This window comes from Bubalus kerabau, chromosome 14 (assembly GCF_029407905.1).
Source record: "Bubalus kerabau isolate K-KA32 ecotype Philippines breed swamp buffalo chromosome 14, PCC_UOA_SB_1v2, whole genome shotgun sequence".
Classification (NCBI taxonomy): Eukaryota; Metazoa; Chordata; class Mammalia; order Artiodactyla; family Bovidae; genus Bubalus; species Bubalus kerabau.
Genome location: NC_073637.1, coordinates 26779816 through 26798470, shown reverse-complemented (window position 1 = coordinate 26798470; position 18655 = coordinate 26779816). Strand labels below are relative to the sequence as shown.

The window sequence follows — 18655 nt, the reverse complement described above, 5'->3', positions numbered from 1 at the left end:
CACTTCAAGGTAAATATCTCAAATAAAAGCTTTTAAAAAAAGAAAGTATACTTGTTCAGATGTCCTGGGTAGAAATAAAAACCACATGAGAAAAATAATAAAATAGCAAAGAAAAAACAGATTTGAGATGACTGAATAAACCACTTAAAACTGTCAGGCATCAAAGCCTTGGCAAGCGAACAGATTTCAGAGATTTTACAAACCACCCATCAATACCCAGAGAAGGGATGAGAAATACACGCTCATGAACTCCCCCACATTCAACCAATCACTGCCACGGGGCTAACAATTTCAGCCACACATTTGTTACTATTTTTGCTTATTTTTTCCTACCCTTAAAGAACATTTCATCTAAAAAACACTTGTGTTCTTCTCCCAAGTTTGTAATAAACATTTTATGCTAATTAATTAGGAAGTCAATCTCATGTAGAGTAAACTGAGGCCAAGATCTCTAGCAAAATGATCTTTAGGATAAAAAGCTTTGAAGTACTTTAGCAACTTATACGGAGAAGGCAATGGCACCCCACTCCAGTACTCTTGCCTGGAAAATCCCATGGACAGAGGAGCCTGGTGGGCTGTAGTCCATGAGGTGGCTAAGAGTCGGACACGACTGAGAGACTTCACTTTCCCTTTTCACTTTCATGCATTGGAGTAGGAAATGGCAACCCACTCCAGTGTTCTTGCCTGGAGAATCCCAGGGACGAGGGAGCCTGGGGGGCTGCCGTCTATGGGGTCACACAGAGTCGGACACGACTGAAGTGACTTAGCAGCAGCAACAGCAACTTGTAACAGAAAAGAATTTAATCACATTTATCATATGAAAAAGATTTCCAGAATAAAGTGTAACACGCAGTTTATCTTGTCAAATTAGAAAAACAAATAACAGCTGAAGAAATTCAGAAATAAAAAGAGTTTATAAAAGACCAAGTTGAAAGTAAACTGGAAACAGGATGGTTCACTAAACACTACAATTATCTCCAGTTAAAACCAGTAACGAAAATTTACAGAACAGCAAGACTTGATCCCAATCCCAAACTTTCTTAAGCAGAAGAAACTATCTTACAAAGCTAATACTCAAAGGAGTACAAAAATGCCTGACTTAATGAGTGTTAGAATCACTGTACTGTCTTACACAGCCACTTGGAGCAGGACTCTCTGTTGCTGTAGCAGAGACTGTCTGCTGCTTACGTTTAAAAGACACATATGCACCACATAGATACACACAGACCTAATGTCCTTGACTGAAATATGCTACTTGCATTAATTTTTTGATAAAATTGTTATTAAAAAGCAATGGCATAAATTATAGTTCTTATCAGAATAAACACATGTATATAAAGTTGACATAGAGATTCCATGTGTCATGGAAAAGACAAATAAAACTTTCTACAAGTAACCAAAAAAATAAAAAAAACCATCCATAGGATTCATTCTCTTAATCCGTAAAATAAAAGGCTGGTGCTACATAATAGTGTCCCCTTTCTACTTCTAACATCCTCTTTCTCCAAGTGTACAATTTAGTGGTATTAAGTATATTCATATTACTTCTCTATTACTAACATTCTAATTGTATGATTAAAAATTTTCTGCATCTGAAAAAAAAAAAAGACACATTGCTCAGCTTTCACTGAGCTCTTCGTACACTCCTCCTCCTCCTAAAGCAATATGTGCCGCCCCGTTTCGATAATGTTTAACTTTGGAGAAGACAATTACTTCAAAGACTGGTCATCCCTGAAAACCGAACAGCACACATACGAATTTTAAACAAGACAAACTTTAAATGTACTTAAATTAAAACCAGTCATGAAACCAAGTTATTTCCAAAGCATCTTAAGTCCCATTTCAAAGAAAAAATACCTCGCGCCCATTAATTCACAGTGAAATGAAGAAATCTCTAGTTTTCTAACGTTCTAGTTAGAAAAACTGAGTTTATACAGTGTAAATTGAACAAATACATCTGCTATTTAAGTTTCTCACTTCACTTCACCTATAATCAGAATGTATGGCAGAGGACATGGAAGAAGAAAAGTATTTAAAACATACCTGAATCACCTTGTCTACCTTCAGGTCTTCAAGAGATGGGTACAGAGACATTTTTGCAGGATTTTTCTAAAGAAAAACAACAAAAAATGTCTATGATTCAGACTTCATTGAAATTTAAATAGTACATGGAGCCAGCAGCATACACATAAACATATGTAAGTCGTTTAACACAAGATTTAAATTGCAAAACAAAAAAGTATGACCATCTAGCTATACTAAAAATTGCTGACTGATGGTTGCCAACTACCTTTCTCTCGAGCTATATCCATTACAAATGTGAAACTTCCCTGAATACAAGTCCCTTCATTTCTATAGTTTAGAAAATCAAAGAACAATTATGTGACTCATCTAGTTTACACAAACAAGGGCTTAGCAAGTGAGAGAGAATTATATCCTTCTAACAAAAATCTACAACAGCTGATACATGTTATCTATGTACAAAACCTCATTATTACAAAAAAATATATATACACACACATTACATAAGTATATATATAAAATAATATACACCATAGGAGACATGAATGAAAGAGAGAAGGAATAAAAGGGAAAGGAATTTTTTTATTCTAAACACTCCTATATTGTTCAACAACTTTTAGTGACCATGAATTGCTTTTTGTAGTGATTTAAAACAAAATTCTTCAAGTATTACAGGCATACATACTCCAAAACTTTGTTTAGGTATTTTGAGATGAATACTTCCTTGAAGCCCAACAAAACAGAACATGTTCTAAATTGGTATAGGGGTTGATACTCTGACTGCCACCCAATGAAAACCCACCCACGACTGGCTGCTCTGTGAAGATGGAGACAGGCCCTTTAAATGCTGGTCTTCTCCAGCTGGGAAGATGCTAAGCTTTGTCAATGGGGAAGCTGGAGGTACAGTGAGGAGAAAAGGGTGTTTTCTCCCAACTTCCAGTGTCCTCCTCCAGCCAGGCCACTGCAGGGAGCAGCAGCGACAGTCCCCAGCACTGCTGAGCAGGCTCCCAGCACGGGGGCAGCAACAAGGCACTCCCCATGCCCTTCCCCATTCACTTCTGGGATCCAGTCAGTCGATGATGTTTTGGGTGACTTTTCACTTTCTAACTTATGAATAATGCTGCTAATAAGGCTAACAAGCATTTACACCCCAGTTTTTATATAAACATATAATGTTCAACTGTCTTCGGACACAGCTAAGAGTAGAACTGCTAGGTTATATGGTGACTCTGTATTTAACTTTTTGAGGAACTGGTTTCTGAAGTGACTGCACTATTTCACATTCCCACCAACAGGTGTGAGGGTTCCAATTTTTCCCCAACTTGGCCACTACAATACCGCTGTCCCTCCGTCTCTGCGGGGCACTAGTTCTAAAAGTCTCCCCTGCATACATGGAAGTCTGTAGATGCTCAAATCCCTTATATACAAGGCTCATACACACTTGCTATTGTCGGTCTTTTCAATTACAGCGGTCCGAGTGGATGTGCAGCAGCACTTGACTGTAGATTTGATTCCTAATTCCTTATTAACTAAGGATATTCACGAACCTAGATGGCCAATCTGTATATCTTCTCTGAAGAAACATCTATTTAAATCCTTTGCCTATGTATTCCTTTTTCTTGCCTAACCGCCCTGGAATAGAACCTCCAATAAAACGCTGAAGAGAAGTAGCATGATACAGTTTTGCAGAGGAGAATAGGGCCTCGGTTTGTGAATAAAATGCAAATTCTTAAAAAAGCACAATCAAATATGTCTTAACCCTATTAATCCAGGAAAACAAAACAGTTACCTTTTGTGTCTCCAAAGATCAGTTCTCTAGAAGTTTTCTCCTTAATCACATTTTATTGATACTTTCAACCAATGTATCAACATCATAAACAAAACCATTCTAAATTCACTGAGACTAATGCTGACTAGCAATCCAGGTGTTAGTTCTATTCTTGGTTCTGCCACTGGTCACCTACAAGATCCCTTTTTTTTTTTTCCATGAAAAATGAACTGGATGAATGGTTTAAAACTCAAGAGTAGTTTTCTAAAATTTTTTTCCCCACAGAAGCTTTTCTTCAAATATTAACTGACGTTGTTTGAACAGCTTTGAGGTCACTCATTACTCCCCCTCCCACCAACACACACACATTCAGGCCTAGAAAAGATACAGCATTTTTTAAAACAGCAGCAAGTATCACCCCAACTTACACTCTTTAAAAAGTCAGTTTAAGTAAGCTGACCTTAAATCCCACTATTCTTATAAAATACAAAGGATTCCTCAATCATTTTACCTGAAACGATTTTTGTGGTCTCATCTCATCCAATTTCACTCCAAGCATTACGTGCTTCTGTGCCTCGGTATCTTTGTAAAAGCTTTGTCTTCTCCCTGGAATGTCCTTCCAGGGCTTTTCCATCACAATCTTAGTCAAGAGCCCCTTCTGTGAGGTCACCTTTGATGAACTTAGTCTGATATTTCTCTCAGTTCAGCAGTTTCCCTCTGCCTTTCAGTATAGCTATTTTATGTTTAACTCTGGCTATTTGAGATCAAGGACCACATTTGTCTAACACAATGTCTTATTCTGACAGAAAACAAATGTTTATTAAATATTTTAGACAATATCATCAAAATAAGGGAGAGCAAAATAATTGTCTTGTAAGTCTACTCCTTCATTGGGTTTTTGGGTTTGTTTTTTTTTTTTTTTGCCATGCAGCTTATAGGATCTCAGTTCCCCAACCAGGGACTGCACCTGGGCCATGGCCATGAAAATCCAGGTTCCCAACCACCAGGCCACCAGGGAATTCCCAACAAGTCCACTACTTTGCGGAGAAGGCAATGGCACCCCACTCCAGTACTCTGGCCTGGAAAAACCCATGGATGGAGGAGCCTGGTAGGCTATAGTCCATGGGGTCGCTAAGAGTCGGACACAACTGAGCGACTTCACTTTCACTTTTCACTTTTATGCATTGGAGAAAGAAATGGCAACCCACTCCAGTGTTCTTGCCTGGAGAATCCTTGGGACGGGGGAGCCTGGTGGGCTGTCATCTATGGGGTTGCACAGAGTTGGACACGACTGAAGCGACTTAGCAGTAGCAGCCACTACTCTGAACACTATTAACAGCTTTCCATGAGAACAATAAATTCTTGCGTTATTTCTGAATCACTTGTATGGTGTATTTAAACCTTTGACCTAATGCGAAATGTGAAAAACACTCAGACCTCTGTGAAGAACCACAAAGCTACTGGATATCCTTTTAATTATGGTTGGAATTTCAGAATGACCACTAATGAGATTTAAGAGGATTCTGAAAATACCTGCATTACATCAGTGTCAAAATTCTCACTTCACTCTCACTTAGGACTCGATCAGATAAACACTACACTGTAGCAAGTGAAGAAAGGAGTCTCGGTCCAGGCCTTCCCTTCAGCTGCCTGGAGAACCAGGAGGAGGGGAGCTTAGCTATCAGTGCTCCAGGCCCTCTGCATCTACTCCAGCCAGCACATTCCTCACTGTGACAGCATGGCTTCACTGGTCTAACTCCTGGAAAGAACTGGTGCTCCTCACTGACCCCAGCCCAGATCTGGCCTGCTCTATGCTTTCTGCAGCCTCCTTGAATCTCTCTGTGCCTTGTTCAAGGCCTCTGTACCCCTGTGCATCCCACTGCCGTTGTTCAGTCGTGTCCAACTCTTTGCGACCCCATGGATTGCAGCACGCCAGGCTTCCCTGTCCTTCACCATCTCCCAGAGCTTGCTCAAACTCATGTCCATTGAATCGGTGATGCCATCTAACCATCTCATCTTCTGTCGTCCCCTTCTCCTGCCTTCAATCTTTCCGAGCATAAATTTCCAATGAGCCGGCTCTTCACATCAGGTGGCCAAAGTATTGGAGCTTCAGGATCAGCACTTCCAATGAATACTGAGTGTTGATTTCCTTTAGGATTGACTGGTTTGATCTTCTTGCTGTCCAAGGGACTCTCAAGACGGTCTTCTCCAGCACTGGCCCCCAATTTGGATTCTACTAAGCAGCTTCTCAATGCTTGGAACAGTCTCAGGGTTTTTCCAGAACATCTAAAGACAAATAATACTTGAGGATTCTGCCTCAGCATTAAGATTTCTGACCTCTACCTCCTCAGGGCAATGTTGCAGTTAACTTTATGCACACAGACCAAAGACCTCAAGGACTCAAATACCATAGCGGTTTATCTGTGAATATCTTTCTAGCTGCGATGCTTTGATTCTTGAAGTAGGAAACATGCTGGTAAAGTCATCTAGTTAGCATCACCTGAAATGGCAGTACTCATCATTTTCTGAGTTACTGACTCATTCCTTCCCTCAAACCACCCACTAAACTGGTCTCCCCTTTGACTCCCCATGCAGGCAGTCCGGGTTCAATGCCTGGTCAGGACACTAGATTCCACAAGCAGCAACTAAAACATCCTGAGTGCTGCAACTAAGACCCAGCACAGCCAAATAAATAAAAATAAATTTTTTAAAACCATGCAATCATTTAAAAGTTAAAACAATACTTGTCTACTTGTTTAGTCTTAAGGTTTTTTTTTTTTTAAGAAATCTTAGGATGATGAAAAATCAGGATTGCAGAACCAGTTATCTTTAAAAAAAAAAATAACAAAAAAAAACCCAGCACAACACATCAGGTGCTCCGGCTTTTGTAGCTGCCACCAGGGACACCCCCTGATAGCCAGGCTCTGGTGGTCAGCAAGACGTCCGTTCATGGGTCCCACAGGACTGCAAGTGCTCCTACGGATGAGGAGCAGGCAACTGGGCTAGAGAGCGGCTGTCATGACGGACACCTGGGAGGGACTGAACCCATACGACACACTCACCCCAAAGGCAGCTTCAGGTATCCAGGAAGACCCTAACTGAGTGCCCCATCACTGACAAGCCAAGAGCGGGCTGTGTCTGTTGAGGAGGACAACAGGGCTTTCAGTTGGTCCTGGTTGCACCCAGGTGCGACCCTGTGATGGTCTAACTGTGAAACCCATTTCAAGTTGGTGCCCCATCAGCTGGCCTACTGAGAAAACAGTTCTTCACAGATTCTCTCCAGGGCACAGTGTAAAGACAGCAGACTGAATACACCCCAGACTCTCTAGAAGAGATCTATTACCTTATCTTCATAGCTGTGGCCTGAAGAGCAAGCAGGCTTCTAATTAAACATACACCCAGGGGCTATAATTCTCTCCAAAGCCTGGAAGGGCCAGCAGGCCCCATCTCTGCACCCCACTCTGCCCCATCCGTGGTAGCCAGTGTCTCTGAGAAAGGACCTAGTGCCAAGGTAGTCACCCATAGGGAACATCCCGGGACAGCCTCGCTCCGGAAGTCAGCAGGGCTTGTGTTCCTCAGCTCAACAGGACCGCAGCAAACAGACACAGGCAGCTGGCTCTCCTGCCAGGCGCAGTGCAGAGGGAGCACCTGTATGCTTTAAAAGCTGCTGCCTGAGGGTCTGGGTCTGCTTCGCACCAGCCTGAATTTAGGTGCTGACTGGGATCCTCCCCTTTGGGCCAGTGACAGACCCGGGCACAGCCTCAGCTACTGAGAGCCAAAAGCAATAAAGTAGGCTGCTTGGAAAATTAAAAGGGTATGAGATACAACAAGGTACAAGTGCAGGGCTGAATGAGAAAGCTCATCTCCTATGAGACTAGTCATTCAAGATCAGATGGGGTGCCTGTTTTATCTAAAAAAGGGTGTCAAGAAAAATGAAGAAACAGAAGAACAGAATCCAAACAAAAGACCAAGATAAAGCCTCAATTAAAAAATTGGGCTTCCCAGATGGCACTACTGCTAAAGAACCTGCCTGCCAATGTAGGAGACGTAAGAAACACAGGTTTGATCCCTGGGTCAGGAAGATCCCCTGGAGGAGGGCACGGCAACCCACTCCAGTGTTCTTGCCTGGAGAATCCCATGGACAGAGGAGCCTGGCGGGCTGCAGTCCATGAGGTTGCAAAGAGTCAGACATGACTGAGGGGACTTAGTACGCACAAGTGATTTACCCGATAAGGTTTTAAGTTACAATAGAGGCTAAGTTCAGGAGAACAACATATGAACAAAGTAAGAATTTCAAAAGATACAGAAAATGTAAGCAAACAGAAATCTTAAAACTAAAAAATATGAAAACTGAAAAAATATGACAGAGGGTTCACCAGCAGACTAGAGGAAGCAGGATGCAGGAAGAAACGAACTTGAAGAAGAGAAGAAACAAACCAGTAGACAGGGCAGTGCAAGTCAGAGCAGCAGAAAGAAAAAAGGATGAAAACAGCTTAAAGGACTTAGAGACACCACCATGCTACCAACATTCGCATCGTAAGGGTCTCTGAAGGAAAAGAGGTAACCAATTTGAAGAAACAATGGCTGAAAGTTTCCCTAACTGGAGGAAGGAAACAGACACTCAGATCCAGGAAGCTCAGGGAGTTCCAAAAAGAGATGAAGACACCCACACCATGACATGTTATAACTCAAATGTCAAGACGAGGAAAGACTCTTAAAAACTCACAAGAGAACAACTTGTTATGCACAAGAGAACCCCCAAAAGACTAAGCAGTTCTTCAGCAGAAACTCTAGGACAGAAGGGACTAACAGGTGAAAGACTACTCCACCCAGAAAGTCCTTCAGATTTGGAGGTGAGGTAAAGAATTTCCCAGACAAGCAAATACTGGAGTTTATCACCACTAGCCCAGCCTCAAGAGAAATTTTAAAGAGATTTAAGTTGAAACAAAAAGGTGCTAATTAGTAACAGGAAAACAAAGGTTAAATCCCAATGGTAAAAGTAAATATAGAAAATTTAGAATAGCCTAAAGCTATAAAGATGGTGGACTAATTACTTATAAAGCTAGAATAATCATTGAAGACAAAAAATCAAACATCTGTAACTACACTCATTTGTTAAGGGCAACACAGATAAAAGGATGTAAACTGTAACATCAAAAGCATAAAAAGGGTGGGGGGGTGGTGTAAAATGCAGTGACAAGAATCCCACCTTGCCACTTTTACTCAATACACTACTAGACGTCCTAGCCAGAACAACTAGGTAAGCAAAAGTTAGAAAAGGCACTCTTCCAAAAGGAAGGGAAGAAGTAAAATACTTACTATTTACAGGTAACACATTATAAATATGAAGAAAACCTAAGATTCACCAAAAACTATTAGAATTAATAAAATCAGTAAAGCTGCAAGATACAAAATCAATACACAAAACTGTTGCATTTCTATATACTAAAAATACACTATCAGAAAGAGAAATTAAGAAAACAATTCCACTTACAATTGCATCAAACAGAGGTATCAATTTAAATAAGGAGCTGAAAGACCTGTACACTGAATCCAATTAAAAACTGGGCAGGGGAGCTGGACAGACATTTTCACAAAGACAGCCAGCCAACAGATACATGAAAAGGTGTTCAACACCATCAGGGAAATGCAAATCAAAACCACAACGAAGTATCACCTCACAGCACAGGAAACAATTGAAATGCTCTATAGAAAAGTAGCCCAGAGTACTACCATAGTAAAAAACCTGCTTAAGGTTCTCAAACATCGTGTCTTAAGGCGAGTGCAGAGAAAAAGAGTAAGCTGAGCAGTCAGGCAATAAAAGGGAAATTTATTAGAGGAAAAAGAGAGGGTGACTGGCTCTTAAGGAGAACCAGTGTCCTCCCTTTCTGATGGGGTCCTTCTTATGCCCCACCAATGAAAAACTCTCTGAAAGGATGGTTAATTTTTAGCCTGTAGTTGAGTCCTGTGGTTACGCAGCTGAAGGTCTGGAATCAGGTGGTCTCACAGCTTTGAGAAAATAGGGGCCAGTGAGAAAACAAAATGCCATTTGGGCAATTTGGTCAGTCTCACGGATCACCGTGATTTTATTCTTCATTTGCGAGGCAGACATAATGAGCCATCTTATCAATGAGACCCCATGCGAGCCCTAGCATCTTCAATTTTTAAGTCCATAAGGATAATCTGGAAATCTTGTTAATAACAGAAATTGAGTCCTAGACCCAGAAACTGAAACAGTAAGTCTGAAACAGAGTCCAGAAATCTGCCCCTTAACCCTCTTGTGCTGCTTCTAAGTCACTTCAGTCGTGTCCAACTCTGTGTGACCCCATAGACGGCAGCCCACCAGGCTCCCCCGTCCCTAGGATTCTCCAGGCAAGAACACTGGAGTGGGTTGCCATTTCCTTCTCCAATGCATGAAAGTGAAAAGTGAAAGTGAAGTCGCTCAGTCGTGTCTGACTCTTTGCGAGCCAATGGACCGCAGCCCACCAGGCTCCTCCGTCCATGGGATTTTCCAGGCAAGAGTACTGGAGTGGGGTGCCATTGCCTTCTCTGTTAATACTCTGTTATCAGGGTCCAAGGGATACAATTTAAAATTAAGATTTTTTTTCTCAGAAGTTCTACTTCAAAACTTTTATTCTTGCTTAGGAATAAGGGAAGGAGGAAGGAATTGGCACCTACCTACTTAAGGCTACGAGACCATTGGATTCCAGACCTCCAGCTACGTGATTACAGGACTCAGCTACAGGCTAAAAATTAACTATCCCTTCAGAGAATTTTTCAATGGTGGGGTGTAAGAAAGACCCCATCAGAAAGGGAGGACACTGGATCTCCTTAAAGGCCAGTCACCCTCTCGTTTTCCCTCTAATAAATTTCCTTCTCTTGCCTGACTGCCCGGCTCACTCTTCTTCTCCACATGCGTCTTACAATAGCAAGGTAGAGACATTTTTGAAACTTTGCTGCACTGACTATTCTAATTGATGTTTATAAAAGTATAAGTAATTCTCTGAAAATAGAGAAATAGACAATCATCACCACAAAATTCCACACACAAAAATCCTCTGCAAATATAAATTGTCATCCCCACAAAAAATATTGCTTTTTGACAACAAAGGTACAAAAGTTACCAGACAGTAATGTTAGAACCTATTAGAGATGAATATGAAATCTAAAACCAGTAATGTAAAAGTTTTGATAACCAACTGCAATAAGAATTAAACGCACTAATAAGCTGTATTAGAAATGTGACTGAAATCTGGAAGAGTATAAAATGGGTTCTCTCTCAACTTTATGGATGACATCTGATGAGCGATTAGTTGTCCTCAAAGACAATGCCCGTTTCATCTACATATACCTTGAAATGCTACAAAAATTTAGAATAAGATTTTGGGGTTCTTATGTTCAAGTTGATTCATACAATGAATCATACAATCATACATTCCAGATGATTCCAGATGGTGTCAAGGAACACACTTTGATGCAAAGTCTTCCACAGCTATGTTGCTAAACCTGGCAAATCACCAAATCAGAAGTATTTGAGCACTAGTTAAAAATACAGACACAGATTTCATGAAAGGGCTTAGGAATTTAGGAATTCTTTCAATAAATATCCAGGGAGATTGTTATGAAAAGCCATTGAGAAATATGTTCATACGACATCTACTCTAAATAGAATAACTTCTTTTTACCCATTTCAGACAAAAATACAAAGTTTGACAATGCTCTCTGGTAATGAGGCTTTGAGAAACACATATATTACTGGTATAAGTGTAAAGTAGTACAATTTCCATAAAAAGTGAGTTTGCAGTATCTACCAAAACTGTAAATGCAGATACTCTCCAACCCACAAATACCACTTCATGTTTTAGTCTATAAATATATCTACATACAAAAAGACCATATGTAGAATTTTATTCACTGAAGTACCAACTATAATAGCAAAATTCTTGAAACAAAAGAGGAAGTACTGAACAGACAAGATAGTGAAAGATCCAAAGTATTGTCACTACCTGGAAAAAACACAGCACCATTTAGGCCAGTATATAAAGCACACTCAAATTTGTGATAAAATAAGGGGGAAATAAACAACCAGAAAAGAAAACACAAACTAAACCCAAAGCTAGCAGAAGCAGCAGAGATGAGAACAGAAATAAATGAAATAGAGAACAGAAAAAATAAATTAAAATTACTGAAACCTAAATTTGGTTCTACAAAAAGATCAACAAAATTGACAAACCTTTAGCTAAATGGACTAAGAAAAAAAAAGAAATATATGCTAAAATCAAAGTGGGAATATTATCACTGTTTCTACAGAAATAAAACAGACTATATAAAAAGTGCACTATGAACAAATGGACACTAAAAAACTGAATAACCTAGATGAAATGGACAAATTCCTAAAACACAAAACCTATTAAGACTCACAAGGAAACAGAAAATCTGAATAGGCCCAGTAACTAGTGAAGAGATTGAATCAGTAGTCAAGTCTCTCAAGAAAGAAAAACCCTGGATCTGATGGCATCTTTGGTGAACTCTACTAAATATATAAAAGAGAACTATACCAATCCTCAAAATTTTGCTAACAGTTGAAGAAGGAACACTTTCATTCTATGAGGACAGTATTACCCTGATACCAAAGCCAGACAACTACAAACCAATATCCCTTATGAACACTGATGCGATCCTCACCAAAATACTAATGAACAGAACAGCATATTAAACGGATTAGACACTTCTTAACAAATGGGATTCATTATTGGGAGAGAAAGTTAGTTCAACATATAAGAACTGTTCAAAGCAATACATCATATCAACAAAATGAAGTGGAAAAAAACACAATCATCTCATTGATATATAAAAAGCACTTGACAAAATTCAGCACCTTTTATAATAAAGACACAACAGGCACAGGAGGAAGCAAAGGCCACATAATAAAAGCCATATAATGCAAAACCCACGGCAAACCTCATACGCAATGGTGAAAGACTAATTATTTTTCCTCTGGGATCATGAACAATGCAAGAATGCCCACTTTCAACACTACTCTTCCACACACAGTACTGAAGTTCTAGCCAGAGCAGTTAGGTTAAGAAAAAGAAATAAAAGATATCCAGATTAGAAAAGAAGTAAGTGTTAAGTGTTAGTCGCTCAGTCATGCCCGACTCTTTGTGACCCCATGGACTGCAGCCCACCAGGCTCCTGTGTCCATGAGACTTTCCAGGCAAGGATACTGGAGTGGGTTCCCATTTCCTTCTCTGAAAAGAAGTAAAATTATCTACATTTTCAGATATGACCTTATATGCTTAAAGTTTAGCAAACCTTAACAACTCCACAAAAAAGCATTAGAACTAATAAATTCACCAATGAAACAGGATAGTCAGGGCACAAAAATCAATTGCAATTCTACACATAAACAGTGAACAATCAGGAAAAAACACAAAGACAATTCCATTTTCAAGAGCATCAAAAATAATAAACTACTTAGGAATTTATTTAATCAAGGAAGTAAAAAACTTGTACAATGGAAACGACAACAGTGTTGTTAAAAGAAATTAAAAACAATCGTAGAAACAAAACTGGAGAACTCGCGTGTGCTGATTTCAAAACTTACTATAAAGCTATGGTATTGAAAATGGTATAGTATTGGCACAAAGACAAACACAGACCAATGGAAGAGACAGCCTAAAATAAACCCTCATATACATGGTCAAATCATCTCTGACAAGGGTCTAAAGACCATTCAAAGGAAAAAGACAATCTTTACAACAAATGGCACTGGGAAAATTGGATAACCACACACAGAAGAATGATGATGGACCCTTATCTAACACCATATAAATATATATGTGTGTGTATACTTTGACTGTGTGGATCACAATAAACTGTGGAAAATTCTTCAAGAGATGGGAATACCAGACCACCTGATCTGCCTCTTGAAAAATTTGTATGCAGGTCAGGAAGCAACAGTTAGAACTGGACATGGGACAGACTGGTTCCAAATAGGAAAAGGAGTACATCAAGGCTGTATATTGTCACCCTGCTTATTTAACTTATATGCAGAGTACATCATGAGAAACGCTGGACTGGAAGAAACACAAGCTGGAATCAAGAGTGCCGGGAGAAATATCAATAACCTCAGATATGCAGATGACACCACCCTTATGGCAGAAAGTGAAGAGGAACTCAAAAGCCTCTTGAGGAACTCAAAAGCCTCTTGATGAAAGTGAAAGTGGAGAGTGAAAAAGTTGGCTTAAAGCTCAACATTCAGAAAACGAAGATCATGGCATCCGGCCCCATCACTTCATGGGAAATAGATGGGGAAATAGTGGAAACAGTGTCAGACTTTATTTTTCTGGGCTCCAAAATCACTGCAGATGGTGACTGCAGCCATGAAATTAAAAGACGCTTACTCCTTGGAAGAAAAGTTATGACCAACCTAGATAGCATATTCAAAAGCAGAGACATTACTTTGCCAACAAAGGTTCGTCTAGTCAAGGCTATGGTTTTTCCTGTGGTCATGTATGGATGTGAGAGTTGGACTGTGAAGAAGGCTGAGCGCCGAAGAATTGATGCTTTTGAACTGTGGTGTTGGAGAAGACTCTTGAGAGCCCCTTGGACTGCAAGAAGGTCCAACCAGTCCATTTTGAAGGAGATCAGCCCTGGGATTTCTTTGGAAGGAATGATGCTAAAGCTGAAACTCCAGTACTTTGGCCACCTTATGCCAAGAGTTGACTCATTGGAAAAGACTCTGATGCTGGGAGGGATTGGGGGCAAGAAGAGAAGGGGACGACAGAGGATGAGATGGCTGGATGGCATCACTGACTTGATGGACGTAAGTCTGAGTGAACTCCAGGAGTTGGTGATGGACAGGGAGGCCTGGCATGCTGCGATTCATGGGGTCGCAAAGAGTTGGACACGTCTGAGCAACTGATCTGATCTGATCTGACATATATATATATAAACTCAAAATGGATCAAAGATCTACACTTAAGACCTAAAACAATAAAACTCTTAGAAGAAAACATGGGACAAAACATTCCTGACATTCAATTTGAAAATGATTTCTTGGACATGACACCAAAGGCAAATGTCACAAACGAACAAACTGACATACTGGACTTCATGAAAACTAAAAAACTTTTTGTGTCAAACAACATTATCAACAGAATAAAAAGGTAACTCATCGAATGGGTAAAAATATTTGTAAGTCATATCTGATAAGGAACTAATATCCAGAATATTTAGAGAAGTCCTAAAACAACAAAAACAAAATTGGCAAAAAACATGAATAATCATTCCTCCAAAGACTATAGAGGAATAGGCAACAATCACGAGAAAGGATGCTCAACACAACTAATCATTACGGAAATGCAAATCAAAACTATGAGATACCACCTCACATACACAAGAGTGACAACTACTCAAAAAACCAAACAAACAAGTTTTGGTGAGGATGTGGAAAATTTAGAACGCTTAATTCACTGTTTGTGGGAATGTAAAATGGTGTGTGTTCACATGTGCATGTTCAGCTGCTCAGTCGTGTCTGACTCTTTGCAACCCCATGGACTGTAGCCCACCAGGCTCTTCTGTCCATGGGATTCTCCAGACCAGAATACTGGAGTGGGTTGCCCTTCCTTACTCCAGGGGATCTTCCAACCCAGGGATGGAACCCACGTCTCCTGCACTGGCAGGCAGACTCTTTACAACTGCATCCCCTGGGTACAGGGGCTTTAAAAAACAGTATAGGAGACCTCCCTCCCCCCAAATTAGCTCAACCCTGGAAGCAACCCAAGTGTCCATCAACAGATGAATGGATAAGCAAAATGTGGTATAACTGTGTACAAATGTATGCCAGCACACACATGCACAATGGAATTTTACCCTGCCTTAAAATGGAAGGAGATTCTGCAATATATAACATGGATGAACTCTGAAAACATGACACCAAGTGAAATAAACCAAATATAAAAAAGACAAACACCCTGATCCCACTTACATGAGGTTGCTGCACTAGTCAAAATCGTAAGAGACACAAAGTACCAAAATGGTTGCCAGGGGCTGGGAGGAGAGAATGGGGCATTACTGTTTAATGAGAACAAGATGAAAAGAGCTAAGGGAATGGACAGTGGTGATGGTTGCATGACAACGTCAGTATATTTAATACCTCTGAACTGTACACTTAAAAATGGTTAAGATGGTAATGTTTACATGCACTTGTGATGCCTGCTGTTCAGTCACCAAGTTGTGTCCTTTACCGCAATTAAAAAAAGAAAAGTAACAGAAGAGGGAAAATACATAATTGTAAGGTATAAAATATCCCTATAAAGATACCTAAGAAATGCAAAACAGCTGTTTCCTACAATAGAGAATAAGGCTGGCTAGAGGACCTTGAAGGAAGGGAACAGTACCCACTATGTACCCTGTTTTTCTTCACTTAAATGTTGAGTCACGTTAACTGATTACTTCCTCAAAGACTAATACACAAAAAAATCTTGGCAGCACTTGGAAACATTAATAATTGTGAATATATCTATTACTACACATAACAGTTGCAGGGGTGGGAATCCTTTTAGAGACTTTTGGCATTTGCTATCTAAAAGTACCTAAATCCGGCAAAAACAGGAAAAAATATAGTTGAGTCATGCTCAACTTAGGGAACTGTTTATTGAAAAGTAGGTTCAACCGCCGACTATTAGTAAATGCTTCCTCTTGTAGTCTCGATTTTCACATCCTTTCTTAAAATGCCCAAACATAACGAAAAATTAATGCTGCCAAAGATAAATATGTACTATAACAGGATGACTATTTCCTGAACCTATTAAAAGACATTCCCTTGTTTTAATTCTGTAGCACAATCTGATTTATAATGTTTACATACCATTTAAAGAACAAAAGTTTGTAGAATTAAGTTGGTAACAGAGCAAATGAAAACATACATTTTTACTGTTTGCCCTCAACCTCAAACAGAAAAACTTAAAGGAACAAACTTTAAACTGACCATTTATATACATTTGAGATACAGCTAACCAGCCTGTGGCTCTTCTTCCATGTAATTTTCCTTTTTAGTCAGGAGTTTTTTCTTCGAAACACTGGATGTTATGAGTTTGGTAAACCAAACCTACTTTCTAGGAAGTGCACACGATATTTAAAATAACAGTAAATGTACATGATATTAAAAATAACAGTAAATGGGTGTGCGGACCACATACACAACACAGACTAGATCAACCTAGACATTTCTTTTTAAAATCGGCATCATACAAGACTCCACGATGATATAAGCACGTTTTGGTGAAAGGGGAAACTTTCCGTAGCTGTTAAGTTTCCGCCTTCCCGTCATTATAGGGAAATCCTGGAAGGAAAGCTCGGAAGGCTCTGAAAGGCGAGCCCTCCGGGAACGTTTCCTGCCGCGCTCACCCAGCTAGGAGCTCTTCTCCCTTTCCTCCAACTTCTCTACAAACCAGCGCGGCGAGCAGCCTCCCCACCCCCTTCCAGAAAGTCAAGGCTGCGCCCGCCGACCACCACCTCCCTCCAACTCCGGACATTCGGACGCGGCAGCCGCCGCCGAGGGCGACTCCGCACACCCGGATCGCGGCACAGGGACCAGAGCCGGCGGCTGCCCCCGCACCGGCCCCGGGCCCACCCAACACGAACAAAAAGAGTCGCGGCGGACGGGGGGCTGCCTGCGTCGTCCCTGGCCGGGCCTCAGGCTCCCTCCCCGGCCCCCTCTCCGGACCGGGACCCCGAAACCCGCAAGGCCGCGGGCGGGCAGAGGGGCGCCGTCGCGCAAACTTACGCCCCCGGGCCGGCTGGGCGCCGCGAGGGGCGCGGAGCGGAGCCCACTGAGGAAAGGCCGCCGCCGAAATGCCCCCCGCCCAGCGGCCCCGAGTCCCCCAGGTTTCCCGCTCCTCGTCCCCGCGCCCGAGACGCCGCGCGAGCGTCCCCCGGTGCCCCCAGGGCTGCTCACCTAGGCCGCTGAGACCCGCTCTCCACCGCCGGTCACTGGCTCGGACTTCTGAAACCCAGAGGGAAGAGGGCGGCGCGCTCCCGAGGACCGCCCGCGCCGCGCGTCACCGCACCACCCCCGCTTTCCGCCCGCGCAGGCGCGCGGCGCCCGGTCAGGTGACCCGGTCCCCATGGTAACAGGGCGGGGGGCGGCTCTCACCTCCTGCCGCTCTAGCCCACCTGCTCCTCTCCCCACAGTTCCTGCACTTCGGCCCTGTACCACCCACCTACTGCTGCTGTTCACCTGCGCACATGCTCACTTGGTTCCCATCACCTCCAACAGAGTCCTGAGAACCTGTCGTTCGGCGATTTCCTGGCCAGCCTTAGACTTCCACCACACTCACAGGCTGTTAAACATTCCTCCCACTAACCCTTCTGGACTCCTGCCTTCTTTGCGCTATAACTTTTCTCTTTGGTTTTTATTACTCTTTGTCTGTCTGATCTAAGTTTGCTGGTTGTTGAAGGTTATGTGTCGTAGTCCACAAAAGTAATACCTGTATCCTAATCAAAAACTGAAAAACTATTAGGAACTGTCCTAAGAACATAAGGTATACGGTAGTCTTAATTTGGTGCTTACATCAAAGGTAGATACACCATCTTCTTTAGGGGGCAAAGATACTGAGGCACATTTTACCTACGTTTTCCATACTTACCATGGAGTAGCAGTACTTGAAAAAACAACATTAGCTTAGAAGCATTTTATTTCTAGCTAAATTATTTAGTGCCATGATAATTTAACCTATGGTTAAATAAAAATCTGAGCATAAAAGAGATGACAATAAGATGAAAACTTAAGACTTCAAAGAGTTGTTGGTCTAACTAATAGACATGTAAAAACAACTGGAACGGGAAGAAAGAAATAAA

General features: G+C 41.3%; 1 protein-coding gene across 1 annotated transcript in view; it reads right to left on the bottom strand.

Annotated features, from left to right (window-relative positions):
- The window catches only part of SDCBP (syndecan binding protein), a 34595-nt gene extending 16688 nt beyond the window's left edge, over positions 1–17907 (bottom strand). Inside the window, exons 1-2 of the mRNA XM_055546054.1 lie at positions 17754–17907; positions 2044–2109 (exon numbers count right to left, since the gene is read on the bottom strand). Of these exons, the coding sequence (XP_055402029.1) occupies positions 2044–2094 (51 nt within the window). The 5' untranslated portion in view covers positions 2095–2109; positions 17754–17907. The remainder of the gene's footprint in view (positions 1–2043; positions 2110–17753) is intronic.
- Positions 17908–18655: the final 748 nt, after the last annotated feature.